The 22,916-nt window shown below is 44.8% G+C and overlaps 1 protein-coding gene across 6 annotated transcripts in view; it reads right to left on the bottom strand.

Annotated features, from left to right (window-relative positions):
* Positions 1–18,417, bottom strand: part of NFATC1 (nuclear factor of activated T-cells 1) — a 101,711-nt gene extending 83,294 nt beyond the window's left edge. For all 6 annotated transcript variants that reach the window (XM_017738637.1, XM_017738634.1, XM_017738632.1 and 3 more), the window contains exons 1-2: positions 17,270–18,417; positions 8,111–8,270 (exon numbers count right to left, since the gene is read on the bottom strand). In XM_017738637.1, the coding sequence (XP_017594126.1) occupies positions 8,111–8,270; positions 17,270–18,402 (1,293 nt within the window). In that variant the 5' untranslated portion in view covers positions 18,403–18,417. The remainder of the gene's footprint in view (positions 1–8,110; positions 8,271–17,269) is intronic.
* Positions 18,418–22,916: the final 4,499 nt, after the last annotated feature.

Here is a 22,916-nt window from a genome sequence, read left to right on the forward strand (position 1 = left end):
ACTTTGAGAGAGCAACTGAGTAATTTGACACCATATTTTCCACTGATTCAGCCTGTTAGTTGAAATAATGACTAATTAAAATGGAAAATCTATACTATAACCATATATACTGATATTCCATATCACAAGGTGTGTTACAGATGTAACTCTTCTTACATATAAAAATTACAAAGTATAAAATAAGAAATTCCAATGGAGCTATGCTGGTGTGAAAGGGACCTGAAATATGAACTAGCCCCCAGTATATCTTCATGCAGAATGCAGACAATATGATTTTCATGATACATGTTTTATGTAATTTGGAGTACCAAGAAAAAAAATATCATTTGCCCTGAGATATTACTTTTAGGAATAGAGGACAGATGTCTTGTTCCCAAAGCAGCCTTATAAAAAATTAATCGCCCGCCTCATGGAGGTTAGCAGTATTTGGCAGGTAGGTTAGCTCAGCTCATAATGAAGCATCTGGCTTCTGGTAAACCTGCACTTTAATTTTAACTGTGTTTCATTTCAGATTTCGGGTGCATGTTAACGTGCAATAATCTGGCAAGTCTGGAGCAGATTTGCTGATTGGTAACTTTGGCATAGGTCTTCTCAACTGCAACCAAAACTAAGTCAAGTGACAACTGTGGTTCATGCTCAGACCACAGCCTCACATACCACCTGAATCTCCCTGAAAAGCTATTTTAAATCCAGTTGTCAACACCTCACCCATCCAGTCTTATTTCCTCAAAAATGGCTTAACTAACTAAGAGTCAGCAAACCCCAAAGCATGTGCTTGAATTAAGCAGGCTAAGCTGTCTAAATTCAGGAGTGCTCCAACAGTGCTTTGAATGTAATTTGGTTAGAGTCTGGGGTTTTGTTGTTTTTTTTAATTGAGGTCTGGTAATTTCAGACAAGCAAAAGATCTACCCATGTAGTATTTTTCCTTAGAAAAGTGGGTAGCCATTTCTACCACTACTGGTAGCCTCTTCTGGTTAACCAGAAGCATCTGCAACTTTGTCTCTGCCTTCTGATTCTGTGACAGAGAAAGCATCTGCATCTTTTAGCAGATGCAGTATTAAGCACAGGACAAAAGGATAGAAAGGGCAAAAAAACCTATCACACTAACAATCAAGGATGAGTCCTGATTCCTCCCTGAAAAGTAGTAGTACACATTTTAGAGGTACACTTCTAAAATTATGATGAACCACCCTTTTAGAAAACATGCAGAAAAAAACCTCTGTCCACAATGAAAGCAGTTCACCAAGTTAAAAAGATACAGCACAAGGCCTGAGGAAAAGTAAATGAAGAATCAGAGAGGACTACTACATTTATGTTCTGCCTTTCTTGGCCTTGCTGAGACTTCTATCACACTGGTTGTAGACACTCAGGGTGCATGTGCTGCTTGTCACCAAGACCACCAGCCTGACAAGGGAAGCAGGAAGTGAGCAGTGCTGGAGATAGAGATGACTGCCCTGCTTCCCCCGTAATCTAGAAGGACTTTGCCTTATCAACTGCCACCAGAGGACAGCTAGAGGATACCCCACACAGTGACAGCAATGCCACTGACTCCCTTGTTGCAAAGAAGGAGGCAGAAAGGAAACCAGAAGAGGCCAATGAAAAGGCAAATCAGGAGCTGAGATCATCATCCCCTTTCCCAAGGGAATGGAGACAGCACCAGCAGAGGAGGGGGAATGCTTTCCATCCTCTCCTCCCTGAAGGCCACAACCAACTTCTGCTTTGCCTGCAGCCACCGAGTCCAAACTGAAGGCAAACCTAGGGCTAAAGCCTTCGGGCTGGAAAGCCAGATTGAATATCTCAGCATCCTAACAGCTGGAATATGTACTGCGGCGTCCATCATGCTGAGTGTGGGCGAGGTATCATTTTTAACAGAGAGCAGAGTACACCCCCCAAGCACTGGCTGATGGAAACTTTGTTTTTCATTTGGAAAGGGCCGTTGCACCAAACAGCAGAGGCCTGTCCCCAGGATGGCTCATAAATCAGAGCTGAAGTTGCATTTTCAGGGTCATGAAATCTTCTCTGGCTGACAGCAGCACACTTTCCAGGATGGCTCCCTTCTGGACTTACCCCTCCTCAGGGAGGCCACAAGCTAATGATACAGCTGTGCTTGTGGAGCTACTCTGTGGGACCAGCTTCATGCAAAACCCAAAAATGAGAAACTCCCTCCTTTCCAAAATACACTTTCCTAACCAAAAACAAAAAATGTGATGAAAAGCTTTCAATGGGCGTTCTTCCATTTGCTGGATTTATAGAAGCAATAGCAGCTTTAAAACATCTGCCAAATCATTCTACATTTCAGTTTTGATTATCTGTCTGCTAGTACGAGGTTTAGCTTTAACTATACAGATGCAAGAAGTGAGAAGGCCATTCAGCTCAGATTTATCCTTAAGAAGTACCGGCTGTCTAAAACAAGGCTATAAAGTGTAGGCTCCCTGTCTGGTTAGTTGTGTGATTGCATTGCTTTGTGCTATTAATTGCAACCTGGCTAACAGGTGCTTGCCAATGTCTTTATATGCCTGCCATAAGGAAGGATTATATTTCCATCTGAACAAAACGGTGATGCTGCCTTCTAAAAAGAAGCTAAGAGTAGCACAGAGAGGAAGTCCACTGTGGCATGATGAGTTGAATCACTGCTTACTAACAAGAATATGCCCTCTGCTCTGCTCTGCTTGACCCAGAGAGGGAAGGGGAAAGCAGCTAACACTGTTTTTCCCACATCCTCTCCTCTTGGTCAGGTGTCAGATGGCCATGAGCTGGACCCACCAGGGACTGTTTTTTCTCTCTAATCCCCTTGACTCACTCAGCAACGGTGGCAGCTCTGTTGTTTAAAACAAACTTGCAGCAGTGGGGGACCCCTACCAAGAAAAGCACTTATGAACACACTGCAGGTCCCATACAATGGGACTTGCCATGAGTTCACTTTTGCTGTGCAGCACCAGAACATTGCTGCAAAGGACCTGGCCTGCTCTGTCTGGAAGAGCCTTCCTCTTGGCTTCCTTGTACCTTCATCTTCTTCCTGTCATCAATGGTGAATGAAACCTCTTTTCAGTCTTTTCCTTTCACACTTCAGCTCTCTCTCCTTCCCATCTAGTCTTCTGGTTATCACAGGACTGTCTGACCTTGTGCTGTCGGCTGTGTGTGAAGAGAGGTGCTGATCAGAGTGTGATGCCCCCTGAAGTTACAGTGCTTTGTCAGTGAGGCTTTCTATTCCCCAAGGGGTTTGCAAAAGGTATTCTTTGCTTATGGGTCTGAAGATGAAAGGGCTCTGGCAGGTACCTGTGGCGGCCAGTACCTTCACTGGGACTTTGTGCTTGTTATCCGAAAGCAGCAAAACCAACTGATCCATGGGAAGCAAACAATAACACACTCCATGTGTTACCAAGGCACACAAATAACTCAGGGGCATGTTGGTGCCTAATTATGGTGATGTGGAGATGTACAAAAAATACCGAGGCAGTAATTGCCATAGAGGAGAGTCTGACACTTGTTAGTCATAAGGGGATTTAAAAATCCCAACAAATGCCTCAAGGCCTTTGAAAATCAGACCCGAAATGTCTACTTGGGATCTTGTCAAGAAAGGACACAGACGACTCTTGTGAGCAAATCTCCTGGCACAGACAACATTTTGCCTATGTAAATCAGCAGACAAATCATTGTGTTTTGCCTGTAAAATGAGGGAGTTCAGACTATTTAGCTGTTCACAGGCTCAGATCAAATTTCATAAGGGAGCACAGGAGCCATACACAACCTCTACCACCTCACTGCAAAGAGGTACAGTGAAAGGCAAGGCAGCGTTCACTGTGTATTCCATATTAACTTAATTTTTCAAGAGGAAAACAAATACTGGATAGTACTGTTTACTTAGATAAAAATGGAAAACCCTTACAACTTCTTTTCTTTCCTTTTTCTAACCAATTTATCTACTTCATGTTAGGAGAGATCTTGAAGAGAATTCCTGGCATATTTTGTGTCAGAAAACTTAAATATAATCATGGCTTTTGAAAGTGCTTACTAGTGCTACTCCGTGCATTTGAATATTTTCTTTCACCATTGAATACAATCTTCTATGGGAGTACATCATGCCCTTTAATTAAACATTCTTGAGTATTTGGATTTTATCTCACAGATACACCACACCCTGCTTGTAAAAATTCCATCTCAGGCAGTCAAAGTGCTTGACTTATTTCAAAGATGAGTTATTAATTGGAATGTCTACAGACCATATATTTATAATCTGGTGCCATCCCTCCCTGGGGAGCCCAAACTTTTATCTGCTGGATTACTTACCTGCAGCTGAAACAGGGCCACTGCTGGCTGAAATGCAAACCTCATCTTGGGCAACTCCTCACCATTACTCTCAAAATGAAGAATGGGAGATAGGTCCAAATGGAGGACATTTTTAAGATGTTCTGGATGTAAACCCCTTGAATTAAATTCACCTCATTTAAAATGTGTCTGTAGCTATGTAATGCTGTGGGTTTCCTAAATACCCCATTCACTTCATCTTGCTTTGTTCGAAAAATCCTCACCCCAGCCATGAACTCTTGAGAAGGAATAGGTGGCAGCAGGATGCTAGCAGACAGGGTTTTGCTTCTCAGAGTGGTCCCAGGTTTAACCCTCACCTGACGCAACATGAAGCTTCACAATGTCTGATGCCAGCCAGGGCACCATCCCTGTTCTGACTCAGAGGTGGGAGTACTCCAGTCTGAAATCACCAAAGGCAACAGCAACTCGCAAAATACTTCCCCAAGCCAAGGGGTGAAAGCCAGTGCCAGCTGTGAGCTCACCAGCACCGCTCCCCAGCACCACTCGCTTGCCAATCCTCTGCGGCATTTTTAGCTCGCTAGGCGCGCCGGCTCATCCCACTCTCCAAACGTTTAGCAATCGGGAACAGCGATAGCTTGGAGCTGCCATGGCAGCCAAACACCCAAACAGGCAAAAGCGAAATGTGAGAGAATTATTGTTTTACTAGGCTCATGAGCCTTCACAGGCAACTTGAAGTGCTCCAAACCGTATCGTTCCTAAGTGCAGTGAGGAAGGTGCTGCCATTCCACAGAAGGAAATCCACAGGAAATCCTACTGGCATGAAATAGGCCTGGGAGATGGCCCACAGGAGCTTCCAGTGAGCAAGTCCCATACATGATGCAGAGATGATAAGGAGCAAGCGGTGGACACGACTGCTGCCACAGGCAGCCTCCAGCACCCACCAGGTTTGCCCTTTCCATGGGTCAGTATGAACTCCTCAGGCAGCCTGCCATGCTCAGGTTTGGGAGAGAAAAGCAATCTCATACAGTGTCGGCATTGCACACAGTGCCAGGTCCTCAGCTTTACATGTGGCTCTCTCCAGCTGCACAGTAAAGTCACCAGCCTGGAGGAGCCAAGGAAAAAATTGGTCTCCAACCTTGAGCTTCATGTCATACCCAAGAGAGACTCCAGGCCTCCTATGCCACCGCTCTCCTCATTCAGCATGCTTGCCTCAGAAACCTTTGATCCTCAGACATTCCACCTCCTAAAAGAAGAGATGGATCAGCAGCAAGGAAGCTAATGTTGCCTGGAAAAAATAGATAAACCTGCTCTGGCTGCAGAGAAAGCAACCTCCTGGCAATTTTACTTGGGAACCATGCCATGAACAGCAGATGCTTTTTGGATTTACTTCTCCTCTGCCTTAGCATGCCCAACAGATTTGTGGAGGTATTAATGTGAGAACATCTCCTAGCTTCGGAAGCAAGATGCAAACGAGAGGGGGTTTGAAACAAAGAGAGCGAAATAGAAAAACAGAGAGACAAGAGAGACCTCATCCATATTCTCTTCTCATTGAAGATAAAGGGGAAGAGCTTTAACAACAGCAGAGTTAAAGCAAGTTTCCCTAAAGTACTGACATAAGAAAGACCTGACTATCAACATGGGAAAAAATGTAACACAAAAAGGTAGTACAAGAGGTCAAAGCAATTTTATGAGAGTTTTCCCTGAGTCAACAGAATAGAAAATATTAGAAATGTTGAAGAGCTAAAAGCTTGATACAAAATCTCTGACCTGAAGACACTAAGATTCTGTTTGAGTTCACATCTGAGTTTGAACTTCAAAACTTGGGCTCCTTTCTGTATAACCCAGTGGGATGAATCAAACCTGACCCAAACAGCTGCAACATCTGGAAATACGTTGATTCAGAGACGCATTTTTCAGGTTTTGTCTGTCACCAATTTATCAGAAATTACTCCCTAGATTTCCTCCTCCTCTGTTTATTTATACATACTTTTGTTTTTCAGGTACTTCTTTATTTGTAGATACTTACTATTTCTGTTACAAAAATTATTTATAAATACTTTCTTTCTTTTTGGAAGTACTTTTAATCCATCCATCTATTCACCTCTGGTCTAAGTCAGAACTTTTATGCATTTCTTCAAACACATAACTGGCCATGATGGCAATGTCAGCACAGAGACACTTTTCTGCACCTCTTTATGTTTCTGTTCTTTTTGGAGAAAAGGATGTTTGGGTTGTAATAAAAGGACTGAAAAATACATTAATCCTTATTAAGCCGGTAAAGCTAATTGACAGGGCTGGGACTGTCTGCTTCCTCCCCTCTCCCTTCATGCCCTTCTGTAATTTCCTCTCCACTCTTCTGACACTTGTTTGTGTTTGGAAGCAGCATGCTCACTCCTGACAGACTGGGACAGGGGATGAGAGGGGAAATGTCTGGACACATTTAGTCCAATTAAATGTTGGCATCACATTCAGTCTTTCCAAAAAGCACGTAAGAAACTTTAAGTGCCAAGCTGGCCATTGCAAATTGATGCCTCCCCATTTGCATTTTCTTGCATCAAGCCACAAACAGAGCAGCTTTAATTGTCAGCAAGCATGTCTGCCACAAGCCCCTCTTTAATATCACTCACAAATGTTCTGCTAAAACCTTTCAACTTGCAGCAGACAACTTTCATAATCCCATGTCACTGATGAGTTCTGGCAGAGCTAAAGTGTGTTTGCTGCAGACAACTCCCCTCACTTTCCTTTTCCAGCTGCGGCAGCAGCACACATTTACACAGCAGCATTCTCTGCCTGGTGTCATCCCAACCTCCCACCATTCCTTCCAACGATGTGTTTGCTAACAGGGGTTTACAGCAAATAAACAAACATGCACAGCCCTGCATGTGTGGTCCGTACATCATCTTGAGCCATCTGGGCTTTCAACGAGCTACTGCTCCTGCAGCATGGCTTGTGGCATGAGCCCAAGCAGTGCAAGCATGGCAGCAGTGCCGTGGCATCCACGGGTCCTGTGGCATCTGGGCAGCAATAAAACCTGGGCTCTGATGCACAGAGGGTCACAACCTTGACGGGTGGCACTGGGAGTTTAACTGCTGGGTGAGAAAGCAGCAGCTGAGGAGGGACAGGCACTGTCTCCCACTCTTCTCCCACTACTTTTTCTTTTTTTGTTTTAAACAACCAAATCTTGTTCTTCCTACTCCTGAGCGAAGTCCTTTAAAAATGAATGAGACTACTCATATAAACGAATTAAGGGTCAGTTTAGAGTGTCGTTAAATTAAAAGCTTTATACAGAGCAACTAAAGAGCTTGGTAGAATTCATGAAACTAGATTCAGACCTCAGATGCTTTCCAGAGTAGCTGGAAGGGTTTTAGGAACTTAACAGAAGAAACTCTAAAAGCTCAGAACTCACTGCAACATCCAAACCAGTGACATACTTCTACATCACTGCTACAGCTCTGCACTCCAACACGCACTCACAGTTCTGATTAGATCCAACTGCAAGTTAAGGACTAAATGTACTGAGGCATGTCCCCAGCTGATTTAAGTATAAACCACATGTCTGGAGTCTGATTGCACAAATAGGTCCATGGTCACCACTTGCTAGCTGAACACTCGCTGAGTCCTGCACGGACAGAGCACTAATCCACTCGCCCTGTATTGCTCTTGCATTGTTTTCACCAAAGGCTTGGTCCACCCAGTTTAAAATATGCTCTAAGGTGTGCTCACATGCAGGAATCTCTGAGGACAGGAAAAATCTCCCATTACTTTTTGGTTTTAGAGAAGAAACAGTGCTCGCCACAGAGCACTGAGATAAACAACCTGTGCTGCTCATTACATGGTTTTGTACCTGCACAATGGGGTGGCCCCCCGCAGATGCCTTCACAGCCCCTCGACTGCCTTCTGTCTCATAATGAGCTCGGTGGTGGGATTTCGGCTGCACTTCGATACGTAGTTCGTAAGGTCCTGAGTGAGATGGCAGCTGCCAATCAAGAGCAGGCAGGGATGGGCTGCAATGGAAAGGAAAACGGATTAAAAATTAACATCAAGTACGTGATCATAAACCACAAGTGGCCGTCACTATTACTTTAGACACCGTTTCTCAGAGTTCATCCTTCACCATCTTACAGTTAAAATTTCACCAATAAGGATAATGCCATAAGTAATTTAGGAGCTAATGGCTATTTTAGGAAGATTTATGGGTCGAGCGTATCTGTTGGACCAGATGCTATCTGATTTGTATCCAAAATCGATAATTTTTAAGACACATATTACAAATATCTTAATATATTAACTCTTGAAGCAAAAGAAAAAAGGTAGGCAGAAAGACACGGGGAGTTTTAGGAAGAAGATTTCTGCAGTTAAAGTGAATGCCAAACTAGTTTAGCATTTAATGAATCTAATGGGTTTCAACAAATCTGTTCTGTTTACAGGGGGTAGAAAGAAGAAAAAAAGCCATTTCCCTGCTTCACTCCCAACACAAAGCATGTCTGAGAGTCTTGTGAAGCAAAGCCGATCTCTTTTGGGTTAACGCACTGCAAAGGAGCAAGCTCTGAAGTCAGAACTTGCTTATGAATCCTATTGATGGTGATGAGCAAGCCTGTAGAAAACGCAGCTCACTCTTCTGGCTCAGTACTGACCCTGCAATTAACTAAAATACTAAGGACTCATTACCATCATGCAGCCCGACAGCATGCAATGGTGGGGAAGAGGCATTCTTAGAAACCCTCTTCCAGTACAAAAGCACACTTGAAAATAGCTGGGAGACCTCTAAGAAATGCCAACTTGATGCTTTGAAAGAAAAGAAACAAGGACTGTAGAAACAGCAGCCCTGAGACAGACTTACTAATCTTAAAATTGAAGCAATAAGCTTCACAATTAAAACACTAATTTCATGTCCACTCTATATTCTTTTCTTTGGTGAATTGTCTTCACTGAGTGTCGTTCAAAAGTCTTTACAAGTAGTTAAACAGCACAACTGCAACACACTCCCCGGCCCTTTTATGTAAAACTTTGTTACTTCTCCCATCAGCCTGGAGAAGATGACCAGCAAGCAGAAAATCGTGTCCCTCAAACCTTTGTAGCTGCCATGGGCCAGGGCTCCCTGGTGCTGTGAGAGGACTTGGGCCACCACCACCTGCAGGTGAGGACGCTGAGGGCTCAACAGCTCTCCCCAGCCTGCAAGGAGTCCGGGCACTGAGGGTTTACTGGATCCTTGCCTCACTGCTACAGCCCGGGAGCAAGGACAGCCTGAGAAGCAGGGATCACGGCTGAAATGAGCTGCCCGAGAAGGAAAGGATGTGCAAGAGCTTCCGCAACGGATGCATATACTGCAAATATTCAGCTCGCTGCACTTGTCGCTTCTCAGGCATTACAGCTCTCACATTCCCCAAGGCAGCCCTGCTGGCTCCACTGCAGAACGGGGTTTCTACCACTAGCACAGGCAGGTTTTTTGCTTTGCCTTTTGGGTTTTTGTGAGTGCTTACCCAGCCCTGTATCATGAGCATATTGAACTCATATCTGCTACTGGCTGTGTGCATATGCACTGCTGAGACTTCAGGTGGTGCTAAGTTTTCCTACATTATCTTCATTGTTTACAAGTCTGAGCCATGTATTTGCATGTCTATGGACACACACCATACACATTACAGGGGTCAGCTGGAGCCACTAAGTCCCATCCTGGGTGAGGACCAGGATCACTTTTGCTTCCTGGGCACCTCCTGTTACCCCAGGACGGCTCACTGGCAGGTTGCCAAACTTCCAGCTATTCTGTTCTCCAGCCCTCAGGACATGGAGACCTGTAACAGAGAGGAAGTATCCATCCCAGCTCACTCTAAGTGGGAGCTCATCTAAAAGAAACTCGTTGTCTCTGTGCAGGTTCTGAGCTTCCATGAACAACTGGAGTCAGAAGAAGCCAGGGGGGCACTCTCTCTCCACTGCCAGGGACAAACCCTGAATTTGCTTTCTGCCACTCCACACATGGAAGCCCCTGCCTCGGCTATAGGCAGGATGTTGCACCTTCTGAGCTCCTGTGCAAGCCTCTCCCCCAAAATGCCCAGGGCCCAGCCTGGAGGTGAGGGGAAGCTCTTCTACTACTACACACTCATACAAGGAATGAAGAGACAGCAGAAAATTACAGACAAATGGCCATTGTATGTAGCCACTGCTCTTTGCCTAGCACTTTAGATACACATATTTTAGTCTGGAAAAAAAATTCTGGATGAAGCATATTTGACTAATGATAAATGACAAAGAGCAGAGCAAAACAGCTGTGCCTCTCCTGGTGATGATCAGCACACATTTTTAAACAGATGTTTCTGGTTTTAAGTAAATTCTCACTTGATGGATTTTTTTTTTTTTCTGAGGACACAACATCCATCAGGTTAGAAATTTTTAACACTTAATTAAAAAGGACAACTCTGACTGACAGCATGAAGCCCTCAAGTGAAGAGGGTTGGGGTTTTTTTAAGATACATTGAAGTGATAGCTTTGTAATTAATGCTATCTCTTTAAAAAAATAGAACCAAAGAAAAAACACACAAACTCCTTTCAAATCAGCACCTGAAAATGTTAATATAATTAAGTTGTAAAATTCATGTTCTCAAGTAAAGCCTGCAAATATAAATACAGTGTGCTGTTAGCCTGAAATCTATAATCAAAATTCCAAAGCACCACCTGTCCAATTATAAATTGACAATTAATGGGAGTTTTCCTGATAAAGGAAGCAAAGTGATGCATTTAGCAGTGTCATGGACTGGGGCTGTCAGAGCTATTTCCTATGTTAGGTTATCTTCATCATGCACTTAATTTCCTGTGGCTAAACGTGGTTAAAGGAAAAAGCCACTGAGCAAATGGTGTAGTGGTAAAATCAAATCTGGTTGCTGCAAATATCAATTTGAAAAGGCCCAAACTACCTCATCAAGCCAGTGTCACGTGGAGGGGAGAAGAGCCCCACCACAGCAGTCAAGAAGAGGAATAAAATGTCTTCATGAAGTCTTCCTATCAAATACACATCAGTGTTTTGCCCTCAGATCGCATTTTCCACCAGCTGAAAACCTGTCCCGTTCCTTTCCGCGCCATAATAAATCTCACTGCAGTCCTCCTAAATGCTGTAATGAGGTATGGTTGCTTCAAGGCAGGTTCACAAAACCTGGTGCTAGGCTGTAGAAAACTGGCTCAATATAACTCCATCCTACATAAATCAGATTAAAAACCAGATGAATAGTGATTTATTTTGCATACACCAGATACACAATATGATTAAATCAAAAACAGATTATCCAGTCTGGCTGACTTCTGTCTTTAGCAGAAAGATTTATCAAGTTACAAAAAAACAGAAAAAAAAAAAAAAAGAAAGATACTAAGCAGCCCACTGGAATATAGACAGGGAGGAAACAAAGCCAAAAACTTCTGCTAAACTTTGTAAAGGTCTTTAAACTCCATTTTCACATGACTGCTATCCATTTGGGAATTAAATTACCATTACGCTTTCTAAGCTATTAGATGCCCACGGCCACTTGAAAAAGAGATTCACAAACACTTTTTGTCCCAAACTGAAGAAGGTATAAGAACAACTGCCAGTCTCACCCTGGGACTAACCCTGCTCTTGGCCAAGTACCACAGCACAGTCATCTACCCCAGACAGCTGCCTAGGAGAAGATGCTCAGTGTCTTTCAGCATCTGAAGTAAAGTGAGTGACCTAGAAGGAGGACAGCTGAGACTGGGTGCCCTGTGCTAAACTTATGTTTTTATGACAAGGAGTTTTCCTATAGAAACAAAATCACAAACTAGAAAAACCACAGGGCTGCTGAAACTTCTACCAGGCTGCTAGCTTGAACCTGCTCCAACTCTGCACCAAATGCAAATATGGTTACAATTTATTATTTATTACTTGTCTCACATTGAAGTGGATGCCTATGAAAGATCCCTGTGTGTGATTTTGAAAGAGTAAGAAAACAACGGTGATGGCTACGTGTCCACCAGGCTTGACTGTGGTCTGAAAAATACACCTGCTTTATATTTCACCTATGACTTAACGTGGGCAGATTTTACTCTCTCTTTTTTTGAATTTCCTGTCTGACAATTGAGCAATCTGGCTGCGAGCTGTTAAAATAGATGCTGTGTCCCACCTCAGACTTGGCTGTATTTTGCTGGCATGTGGAGCAAGTAGCTCCTCTGTGAAGTGCACGAGGCGCACTGGAATTGCTCATGCTGAAGTCTGAAAACATGAGTCGTTGTCATTCTCCCACATAATACTTTCACACTACTGTCCTAAAAATTCACACTCAGAGATTGGTTTGCATGGGAAGTTTCACATTTGATGGCTTAGAGAAAGGACAAGAAACTATTGCTGCAGGAATGGAGATAAGTGGCTGGCATTGCATTTCTGCTTGTTCTGAATTTAGAATCCTGGGGTGTTAATGAGCTGGTGGAGGAAGGCCATTAATAAGATGCTCACAGGGTTGTTTGAATGAACTGAAAAACAGTTGGGAGATAGCTTGGGGAAGATTAAATCAAACAAACAAACAAAAATGTATCAGTTTACTGAGACAGCCTTCCAAGTAGTCTTCAGCCTTATGGTACAGCAACCGAATGTAATCAAAAGTCCCTGCTACATGATGGCAAATGAAACATGTTGAAAGCATCCAAATATCCCTACCCAGCAGTAATATAGCAGAAAAGAGAAAAAGGTTAGCAGCATTTCGGGCTCTTCCCCATCCACATCCCAGCACTGGCCCCTCAATTAACACTAACGAGTCCCAGGAGATGGTCACTGCCACACAACCACAAGTCCCCACTTCACTGAGTCTTGCCCAGACAGCCCTGCCTTTGCTTTGTCTGAGGAACTTCCTCTCGCCTGCCATAAACACGCAAGCTTGCCATGGATGCACAGGTCAGCAAATCCGGTTCTACTGCACTGCTGACTATCTCTTCTCATCTTAAGATTGCTGGTGCCTTTTTCCTCCTTCAGAAAACCCCAATTTCTTGAGAAACTCAACTTTTCCCTAGTAGGGTTGCCCTCTATCTCATGATCTGGAACAAAACACCTCTTAAAAAAAAAAAAAAGGCAAAATCAAAGGCATCTGAAAAGTCCACAAATCAAAAGAAAGAAGAAAAATGTCTGCAACATTTTAAAATCATAGCTTGTACGGAAATCATATGGTTTGGGGCCTCAATTTTTGCATGCTTGAGTTTAATACTGTCAGAGTCCCAAAAGTAGAATCCAAAAATCCACAAAAAACCCCCAAAAAAGCCCATTGATGCAAACAAAAGTCAAATGTGCTTTTGCAACTTGCAGACAGGTATCCAACCATACATTCCCTAGGTAAAAACTTCAGTCTCCATATGTAAAACTACATGACCATGTGTCTGAGGTCAAAAACATACATGCATATTGTTGAGGTTGAAAAAGAGACTGCAGCTAAAGAAAATGTGGCTTTTGACAGTTAAAAAAATAAACTGTGGAAGAAAACACCACAGGGAGCTTTTAAAATTTACCTGTCTACTCCTGGAAACTCCTTTTGGTGTGGTAGACCTCATATATGCCATATGCCCAACCAACAAACCCAACCATTTCTCTTCCTCCTGAAAAACACTGCTTTTAGTGCAAACTCAAGTGTTAAAGGCCAACACACTCCTTGGATTAAATCGATAACACTTGATATAACTACAATGCATTACTTTTCAAAGAGTAAGAAACTGCCTCCAGGAAATTTCAGGTTGTGTTTACTCAAATACAGCAGGTGAAGAGGAAGTCATATAAAATGTGCAAGATACTCAGCAGCATGGCACTTTGGTGAGTGCCTATACTTTTTGCTGTGATACAGGGTGATTTAGGACGTGCTTATGAGCAGGTACGGAATACAAAAAATGGGATTTTAGTTTGGAAATAGTCCCTAACAGTGCCCCCATAGCCGAGGGCAGAAGTCCAGTCCTGTACTTCCATTATGACATTTTTGTCCACAATACATTCTGCATTACACAGCACTTAGGAGCGATGGAGAAACGGCACAGAAGGAACACCACTGACACAGCAAGGGCTTGAGAAACACAGACCATCACCTGCTTGTACAGTAACTGCCCAGTGGAGTGGTTCTCTTAAAATTATTTGCTGTGTTAACTCTAAGAGAGAGACTCCAGACAGAAACTTGTTGCATTTGAGTGAGACAGCACAATGCATAAATACCAAAATAAAAAAAGATCTTTGAGATAAAAGCTGAAAGAGAGCTTCATAAAGACCATCTCTTGATTCTCTGCATCATGATTTACCTCCAGGACTTTTTGAGGCAGACTGGTTATTTAGATAACTCATTTCGATCTAGAAAAGGTATGATTCCCCTTGTTACCTCAGGGTTTGTTCCAATGCTTCTCCTGAAACCTGTGCTTGGTCTCTAAGTATTTTCTATATCCAAAGATTTGGTGCAAGGCCCTGGGCTACAACCAAAGGACTGCAGACAAATCCCCACCAGTCCTGGGTTAACCTGTGCAGCTCAAGCCTCAGCTGCGAGGTCAGGCTCTACCCTCCCACCCCGTCCTGTGATCCCCTGCGAGTCCCATGCAAGAACAGTCACATGTTCGTAGTCTGGAGGGAGAAGTGTGAGCCCAGATCTGCAGCAAAGAGCCCACAGCCTGGGGACCGGGCTGAGCATCCGAGCTCACGAAACACATAAACACTCTATTTCTGTTAAGGCAGGCATTATTAGACTCTCATTACATACTCTTATTACTCCCCTGCTCCAGGATTCGAAAAGCCTAAAGCAGACTGAACTTTAATTATGACAAATTAAAAACATCATCAATTGTAGAAACAACAGCAAAAAGCAGTTCCCCTTTTAGACTGATGCCCACTATAAAACCTTGGGAAAGGAGACAGCACTCAGCCGATGGTCTGCCTGAGCCTGCTCCCTTCTGCTCCCAGAGAGATGAGAATGCAAGAGAGGGAGGGAAAAGCATCAGTGATTTTCCAAGGCATGCTGGCTTTTGATGAAAACTGTACCGCATATTCAGGAAGAGAGAGAGGAGGTAATCAAATCTGGTTATCTCAAAATCATTATGACTGGGTAGATTTTGGAGCCGGAGTTATTTGTTGGAATCCACCCCTCCAGCCCTCGCGTTTGAAATAGAACAGATGTGCAACATAACAGGAAAAAAATCCAGCTCTATTGTGACAAATTCTTAACCAATTTTTTTGGAAAGATTTAAAATAACAGTTTCTGTTGCGTAGGCTGTGATCCTGTTGACGTCTGTGTTCAGTAGCCCAGCACTTTCATATACATAAAACGAGAGGTATTTTTGGTGGAAGGAAGCACTGTCAGTGTATCCGATTGGTAAAATAACTTAAAAATCACATTTCAACAGTAACTTCCAACTGCCCTAGAGCACGAGTTAATGAGATCACATGGAAACATACTGCAAACCAGGAAACATATTTTATACAAGACCAAAACAGTGGAAAAAAATGTTAAATACACAACATAGTGGGGCTTCGTTCTGTGCACTTCACCTTTCTTGTTTGTGTTAGTGCACAGGCACACCGGGTGCCTCCTGACGGACCGCGGCACAGCGCCTACAGCCGCTTGCTGCAACGGAAAGATAAAAACCTGTTTGGTCAAACTGTCCTACTCCTGCCCTTGAAGTTGTCAGCAAAGAGCTGCCCCGGACACAACAGCCAAGGGCCGGCCTCTCTGTTGAACGTGGGCTACTTGGCACTACAGTGGGTGAACATAAAAGGCTTTTTCTAAGTAAATGGGAAGGCTCTGAAGGATTACCTGGTGTTAGAAGTCTCCACCCCAGCTCTGAAAGGCAGTGAGTGCCTAACTCTGGGTGGTCAGACCCAAAGGGGTTGTTGCGTTTCCCAGTGCTAAATTGAGCCAGGGTCTTGAAAGGAGCTTGGCAATGCAGAGGAGAAGGAGAACGATGAGGAAGGTGAGTGTGCTGTAACACAAAGAGCCATGCACCATTCCACCACAGTTTCGGGAGACAGCACATGGCAGAGAGGTGCTGGCTAAAGAAAGGTGAGACTGACAAGGTTGAGAACCAGGGAATGCATTGCTAATTGAAACATTTCAGCTACATTCTCACTGCTTTCATTTTGAGAAAGGCAGCTTCACTGTCAAGAGCAAGAAGCCAGGCGTGCTTGGGGAAGAGGAGAAAAAGGGGAGACCATCAAAACCAGGGACTGGGAACAGCCTACTAACCCTTGGAAAGCTGAACTATTTTCCTGAACCACATGCTTCTACATATTACAGCTTCCAGAAGACTCCAAAATAAAGTGTATACTGAGACAGAAAGAGAATGCAATGAATGTAACTCAGATTTTGGCTATTCTGTGCTGCTTCCTACCCAGAGCCCTTTTGTGATAAATAAATTTGATGAACAGATTGAACCACTATCCGCTGAAAAATTAGGTTTTCTTCTTTAAACAGAAGTAGTGGGAAAGATGGAAAAAACCAGAAAACCACTGTCCTGAAGAGACAGAAAAAGATTGATAGACAGCCTCCGGATGAGCTGAAATAATTTCAGACAAGCTGAAATAATTCACAAAAGAACCATATTCTTACTTAACTTGTATTCACTGTGCATAAAGCATAAATGTAAAAGGCCCTGCAACAGTCACCATAATGAGACCATATCCTTGTCCTACCATATAAAAATACTGAGACTTAATAAACTTTAAGTAAAGCCACAGGTTTCATGGCACCCAATTGGCCCGCTGTCTGAGCTTCTGAACGTCCCATTTCCAGACTGCCCAGTCTAGGGCTCATCCCCTGGGAAGTGGATAACTGGTTACAACCTATGCATAGCCAGCTCCTAGAACAGCCTCTTTTACCCTTCAAGGCTTTACTTGTGGTCACACCACACCAACAACAGAGGCAGTGTCACAAGACACAGTTAAGTGGAGTGAGTGGATGGGCAGATTTGGGAGGAAGCAGAGACAGAAAAGGGAAGGAGGAAACAAAAGCATGCAGTAAAGATACTATTGGGATTGCCCTGAGTTGGGGTTCCTTACCTCATGTAGGATGTTGGAGACAGAGGCTTTGGTTTGGCCCACTGGTAGGGATGCTGTGGCACAGACAGGTACTGCTCGCAGAAGTTTCCCTTCCTGATGTGCTGAAAGCTGGAGAAGTCTTCTGGTGACAAATCAGCAGTTGGCGACATGGTCCCATGATCCTCGCCAGCTGGTTCAGTTTTGAGAGTCATGGATGGGGTGTGATCAATGGCGGTCTTCCTCGACTTGATGGGAATCCCATCATTCATATCGATGGTGCTGTCAGTGGTGAGGGCATTGATGGCAGCGACAATGGCGGAGCTGGTGTACTGGTTTGTGTTTCCCAGCCAAGTGTCATCCGTGACACTCACCCGCGGTGAGTTTTGCGGAGAAGGAGTGGGGGAGTGGTGTGGGGAATAGGAGGTCTGCCGGCCATTAAGGCTGTACTTCCTCTTGTTGCAGGGAGACGGAGGCCTGGAGTTGCGAGCCCCCAGCCAGTTCTCCTCTGTGATGCTCGTTCTAGGAGATGTTGATGGAGAGTGCCTTGGGGAACTGAGCAAAGTACAGGCCACCATGCTGCGTTGGTAGCCCTCCTCTGCGTCGGTGGTCTTTGGAGAGACACACGGGGATTGCCACGGAGAGGTCTGAGGTGAAGTGTATGGATACGAGTAGTTAGACTCATAGGAAGACGCTTCAGAGTTGCAGCTTCTGGAAGACAAGCTACTTGCTGGACTGAGGCACGACGGGTCTCTGTATGCCTCGATGTTTGGCAAGTTCAAAGTGGCAGTGGAAGGTGACCGCTTGGTGTTAGGGATGGCCTCCTCCACCTCATCGTGGAAAAACTGGTTGTTGTTATGATGCAATCCCATGTAAGACGTGATCTCAATTCTGGGGCTCTCCAGTGCTGGAGCTCCATTAGGTCTCATGTTTGGTGGCAGGTAGTATTCGGAGGCCGCGCTGTCAATGTGTCCTCCATATCCAGAGGGATGGTTTGCCGATGGGACAACTGAAATGACGGGATTTGATGTCTGCAGGCCATGACATGGAGTTGACAATGAGGAATGTGCCACATTTAGAGGCAAGCCAGCACTTACATTTGAAGATGCATAATTATAGTGTTCTGGAAGAAACAAACAAACAACGAAGAATGACATGAGGTGCTGCACAAATAATACTCACTTAGTAACATACCCAGCTGAAATGGAGGGACATGGCACAACACACAAAAGCACAGCTCTCCTTAACAACCCAGCCCACAGGTGTGCCATGCGGGGGGAGAGGCTGCAGACTAGCATCCTTGAAAATGCCACTAACTGAACAGCACAAGACAAGATATCTTGGGATGGAGGATGTACACAGAGTTGGTCTTGAGTACATGCTTCTTAGGTGAACCTTCAGAGCAAAAAATTGCGTCTTCAAACAACACTGTTTCAGGATTCCAGGAGACTGCAGCACTCAGAGATGCAACTAAAGAGATGTGTTTTTACATAAGTGAGCCTAATTCCCTCCCTGAAAAGTTGGAATACACAAAAAACACTGGACAAAAAAAAAAAAGTGGAGGCAGACTAACGCAAAGAACAAGATCAATTGCATTCTGTTAAAAAAATTATACACAACTGAAATTTCCATTACAGCAAGTTTCCAACTGGTTCCAGTTAACTAGGATTTTGGAAAAAGATGGATCTATTGACCTGCTCTGGTTTCTAGGACCACTTATCCTCCAGCCCAACTGGCAGAGGCCAGGTGAAGGATAAACATGGATGTCTCACTACTCAGCAACAGCTGAAATTCCACTGAAATTGCTGGTTATTGCGCATACCACATCAAGCGCTGCCAGCAGCGTGCTCTGGGACAGCTCTCCAACCATTTAACAGTGCCGGGTGTACACAAGCAAGAGCAGAGTTGCACAGCCACTGTGGAAAACCTGGAAGGTGACAGATCACTTCACAGCCTTGTGCCAATGGGCTCCCTGACTGAGCGCAGGGAACAACGTGCCCTTCACATGCCTCCATCCCTGCTGCACTACAGGAGCCAGCGTCTCAAAGCTGGTCCACACGGGATCATCTCTGCCTCGCCTCACTGTCTGCCTGCTGAAGGGACTCCTTCAGCTCTGCTCCCCCGTTCCAGGGATGCATATGTGACTCTTTTTGCCAGCCAGAGATATCAGTGGACTGCCCATGGGGGAGATGGGCAGCCCTCAACCAAGGACAACATGGCCCTGGTGCTCTGAGCTGTGGTGGGATGAGGAATCACCATCTCTAGTCTTTCCAAAATAGGGAGGCTCTGTGTCACCAGGACACATGAGCCAGACATGCAAGCCCTTATGCCAGTATCTCTTACTTTACTGGGAAAAGAGAGCAAAACCTTTGTATCAGGGACAATGACCACTGAACTCTGAGTCTGGGTACAGGTTCTTCTCAGCAGTCTGGAAATGCACCCAGCTCCAGCCCCAAGATGCACCCAGCTCCAGCCCCAAGATGTGCTTGCAGTGCATCAGCCTTCCCCAAGGTTTATTATGGCAACAGCATCACTTTTCTGCAGGACAGAGGGAAACGCTACATCCCCTGTGGCCACAGCCAGTCCACATGGGAAACCTGTCCCTTTCCATCCCAGGAGGCAAGATCCCTTGGCAGTCACCTTGCGCACCTTCCCTCGGATGATATGGAAAAGCTGTATTAATTACTGCAGCTGCTACTCCCGAGGCGACCAGGGAGCTCTGCAAATGCAAACGAGCCTCTGAGCTGGTAACCAGCACAGCCAGCTATTCTCTTTCTCTTGTTTATCAGCTCAGCCCTCTCTGGTGTCATCCACCTGTGATCCCATGCTCACCTTTCTCATTGGCAACAACTCCAAGGCAAACGGTACTTAGGAAAAATTAATGTGCCGTGGCAGCTTCACAGCAGCTCCAGCTGATGTATGTCATGGCAGGTAACGGTCAGGAATGATGAGCAACAACACCTTTTGAACTCGCTCTCTAGTCTGCCCTCAGATACTGGCCATTTGCTGAGGAAGGGTCACTAAATTACACTGCAGTGTGCCACAAATAACACTGGATTATTCAAAACATTGCTGCAGCTTCACGCTCTATTCAAACAACCAGGCAGGCAGGAAATACAGCAAAAGAGGTGCTACTTGACAAAATCCAACTGCATTGGTCACATGGAGGTGTAGATCTGCCTGGGGGATCAGAATCCCCTCCTTCCAAAATCAGTTCCCTTTTGTTGCTGCCCTGCCACTTGGCCGTACCACCTGGTGTCACTACAACCACCACCACTCCCCTCCTGCCCTTCGTACAACAGTGGTAAGACCTTATCTGTTTCAGAAATTAGCTCAGAGAAAGGGTCTACAGTAGCGCCTTCAGGGCAGCTTCAGCCCCTTCACTGCTTCTTCCAGCTCCAGAAGAAGGTGATGTCCATGGCGCCACACTGCTGCTGGGACACTGGCTATGCTCTTCTTCCACATACTCTTCCACAGCCTCCTGGTCTGGCATATAGCTGGAAGGCACTGGTGACATAGCACAGCTGGGAATCGCTTTCCAGCCAGTCCCCACCATGCAGCCAGACAGCCCAGGCAGGGGACCAGGGGCTCAGTAGGCTGCCGCAGCTCTGCACCCACCAAGCGGGCTTTGCCTCTGCTGACTGCAAAATCAGTGCTTTTAGATCTTGTATTAAAAATAAATAAGTAAACAAACAAAATAACAGGGGTAAGTACTGTGAGCCCAGCAGTTCACTTAAATTCTAATGCATGACTAGGGTGAAATTCAAACACTGCAGTCTGCTGGAGATCTGCAGCCCAGGCTGAATAGGCAATATAAAGCTCAGATGAGCCTTTGGAATCCAGTTAAAAACAAATTATTAAAAGACAGGCTCAAGTGCTATGAGCAACAAGTTCCCTAATCCACATGGCAAGGAATAGCCACTTTTAGAACTATTATGCATTTTTTTAAAGCCAACTTTTAAAGGGCCAAGAAAAATCACATCATACAACTCATACAATAGTACTCAAAATAGAAAGATGCAAGATCCAAAGCCCTCCAAGCATATTTAGGTATCCTAAAACTACAGGCAGCATGTAGAAAATATGTCCACCAAATATAAAAGCCTCAAAGCCAGAACTAGGAACAGGATAGAGCCCTTGGTTTGTGAGCTAAAAACCACCAGCTACAATTTCTCAAAAAGCTCATTCTCCAAAACTTCCATATTTACAAAATTCATCAAACACACATCCATAGCCGGCATTTATAACATGCTGATGTTTTCCTCACCAGGGTGAATGAGACAGGCAGAAATAAAATGCTGCATCACGTAATGCAGCTGTGTAGGATATTTTGACAGTCCTGACGGGGATGAAAGGCAGGTAATGCTTTGCCATGGCATCACTGTTATGACTGTGATTCACAGAGGCATCCAGGACCAGTGTACTGACTACCAAGACACTTTTAATAGTGTATTCTAAAATCCTGAGCCAAACCCCAGTATCAGATAGATCAGCAGGTTTGTAACAGTTCCAACAAATCCACACTTAAGTACAACTAGGACAAGAAATTGGACCCTTTTGAGTTGTGAGCACACCTCCATATATTACATTTCCCTTTGTAGCAGTTAAAAAACTCCTTTTTTCCTCTAGTTAATTTCACAGCAAGCAAGCTTTATTCCTTTCATTAATGGGCTGATCCTGCAAGGCACTGGGCACCACCGTTTTATATTTAAATACTTTAAATAGGAATGCTGAACACCTGCAGTCTGTAGGGTCTTCAGAGAAGATGAGGGCTGTCTTACATTGCTCAAGATGAAGCCACATCTATGCCTGTGTTTAAATTCATGCTCTCAAAATTGCGTAATAGAGTTAGGTACTTTTCTCAGACTAGGACTTTGACACTTACTTTGCTTAGGCCCCTCCACTTTAGACACTTAGGTGTCTAATCACAAGCTTTAATCTGGAAAGCTTGGTGTGAAACTCTTGAAACTGCCTTCTTCTGAAAATTAGAAGCTCATAACAACTATTTGGACACTGACATTGTGCCAGAGAGGTGGGCAACTGGGAAGAGCTAGGAAGGTGCAAACACCTTCACTCATATCCTGGCAGGTTGCATTAGGCAGGCAAGGATTTGGAAACCTGCTAGAATTTACAGGCAAAAAGATAAGGCACATAGCAAACAGCCCTACTCTGAGGCAGCGTTAAGTCATCCACTTGTACACGACCTCTTTACGGTGACCCGCTATCACCGACAGCGCAACGAGTTAACCACGCACCAGGAAGCGGCAACCTCCTCTCTTCCGCCAGTTCCAGGCTTGTTCGCCTCATTTCCACCTCAAGTATTGCTAAAAGTCATAAAACAGACAGCCGGACCGAGTCACCAGAGTTGGGAACAGTTGTGACCCGTGACAAATTCACGCCCGTTATTTTTATTTGCAGATGACCTTCAAGCTAAACCCTGAGCCTATGCCCGGCTCACGGGGAGATGGGGAAAGGGGGCTGAAGTTTTCAGCGGGGCAACCTCTGTCACGGGCAAGACACAAAGACAGCGGGGAAAGCCGTGCGAGCGGCCAGCGAGGGGGTCCGCACATCTCAAACAACTCCAGACTTCTAAAAACTCTGCACCGGCGGCCTCCCGGGTCGTCTCCCCTTGCGCCTGGTTCAGCTGCTGCCAGGACCGCGCCAGATGAGC

This window comes from Corvus brachyrhynchos, unplaced genomic scaffold (genome assembly GCF_000691975.1).
Source record: "Corvus brachyrhynchos isolate BGI_N302 unplaced genomic scaffold, ASM69197v1 scaffold146, whole genome shotgun sequence".
Lineage (NCBI taxonomy): Eukaryota > Metazoa > Chordata > Aves > Passeriformes > Corvidae > Corvus > Corvus brachyrhynchos.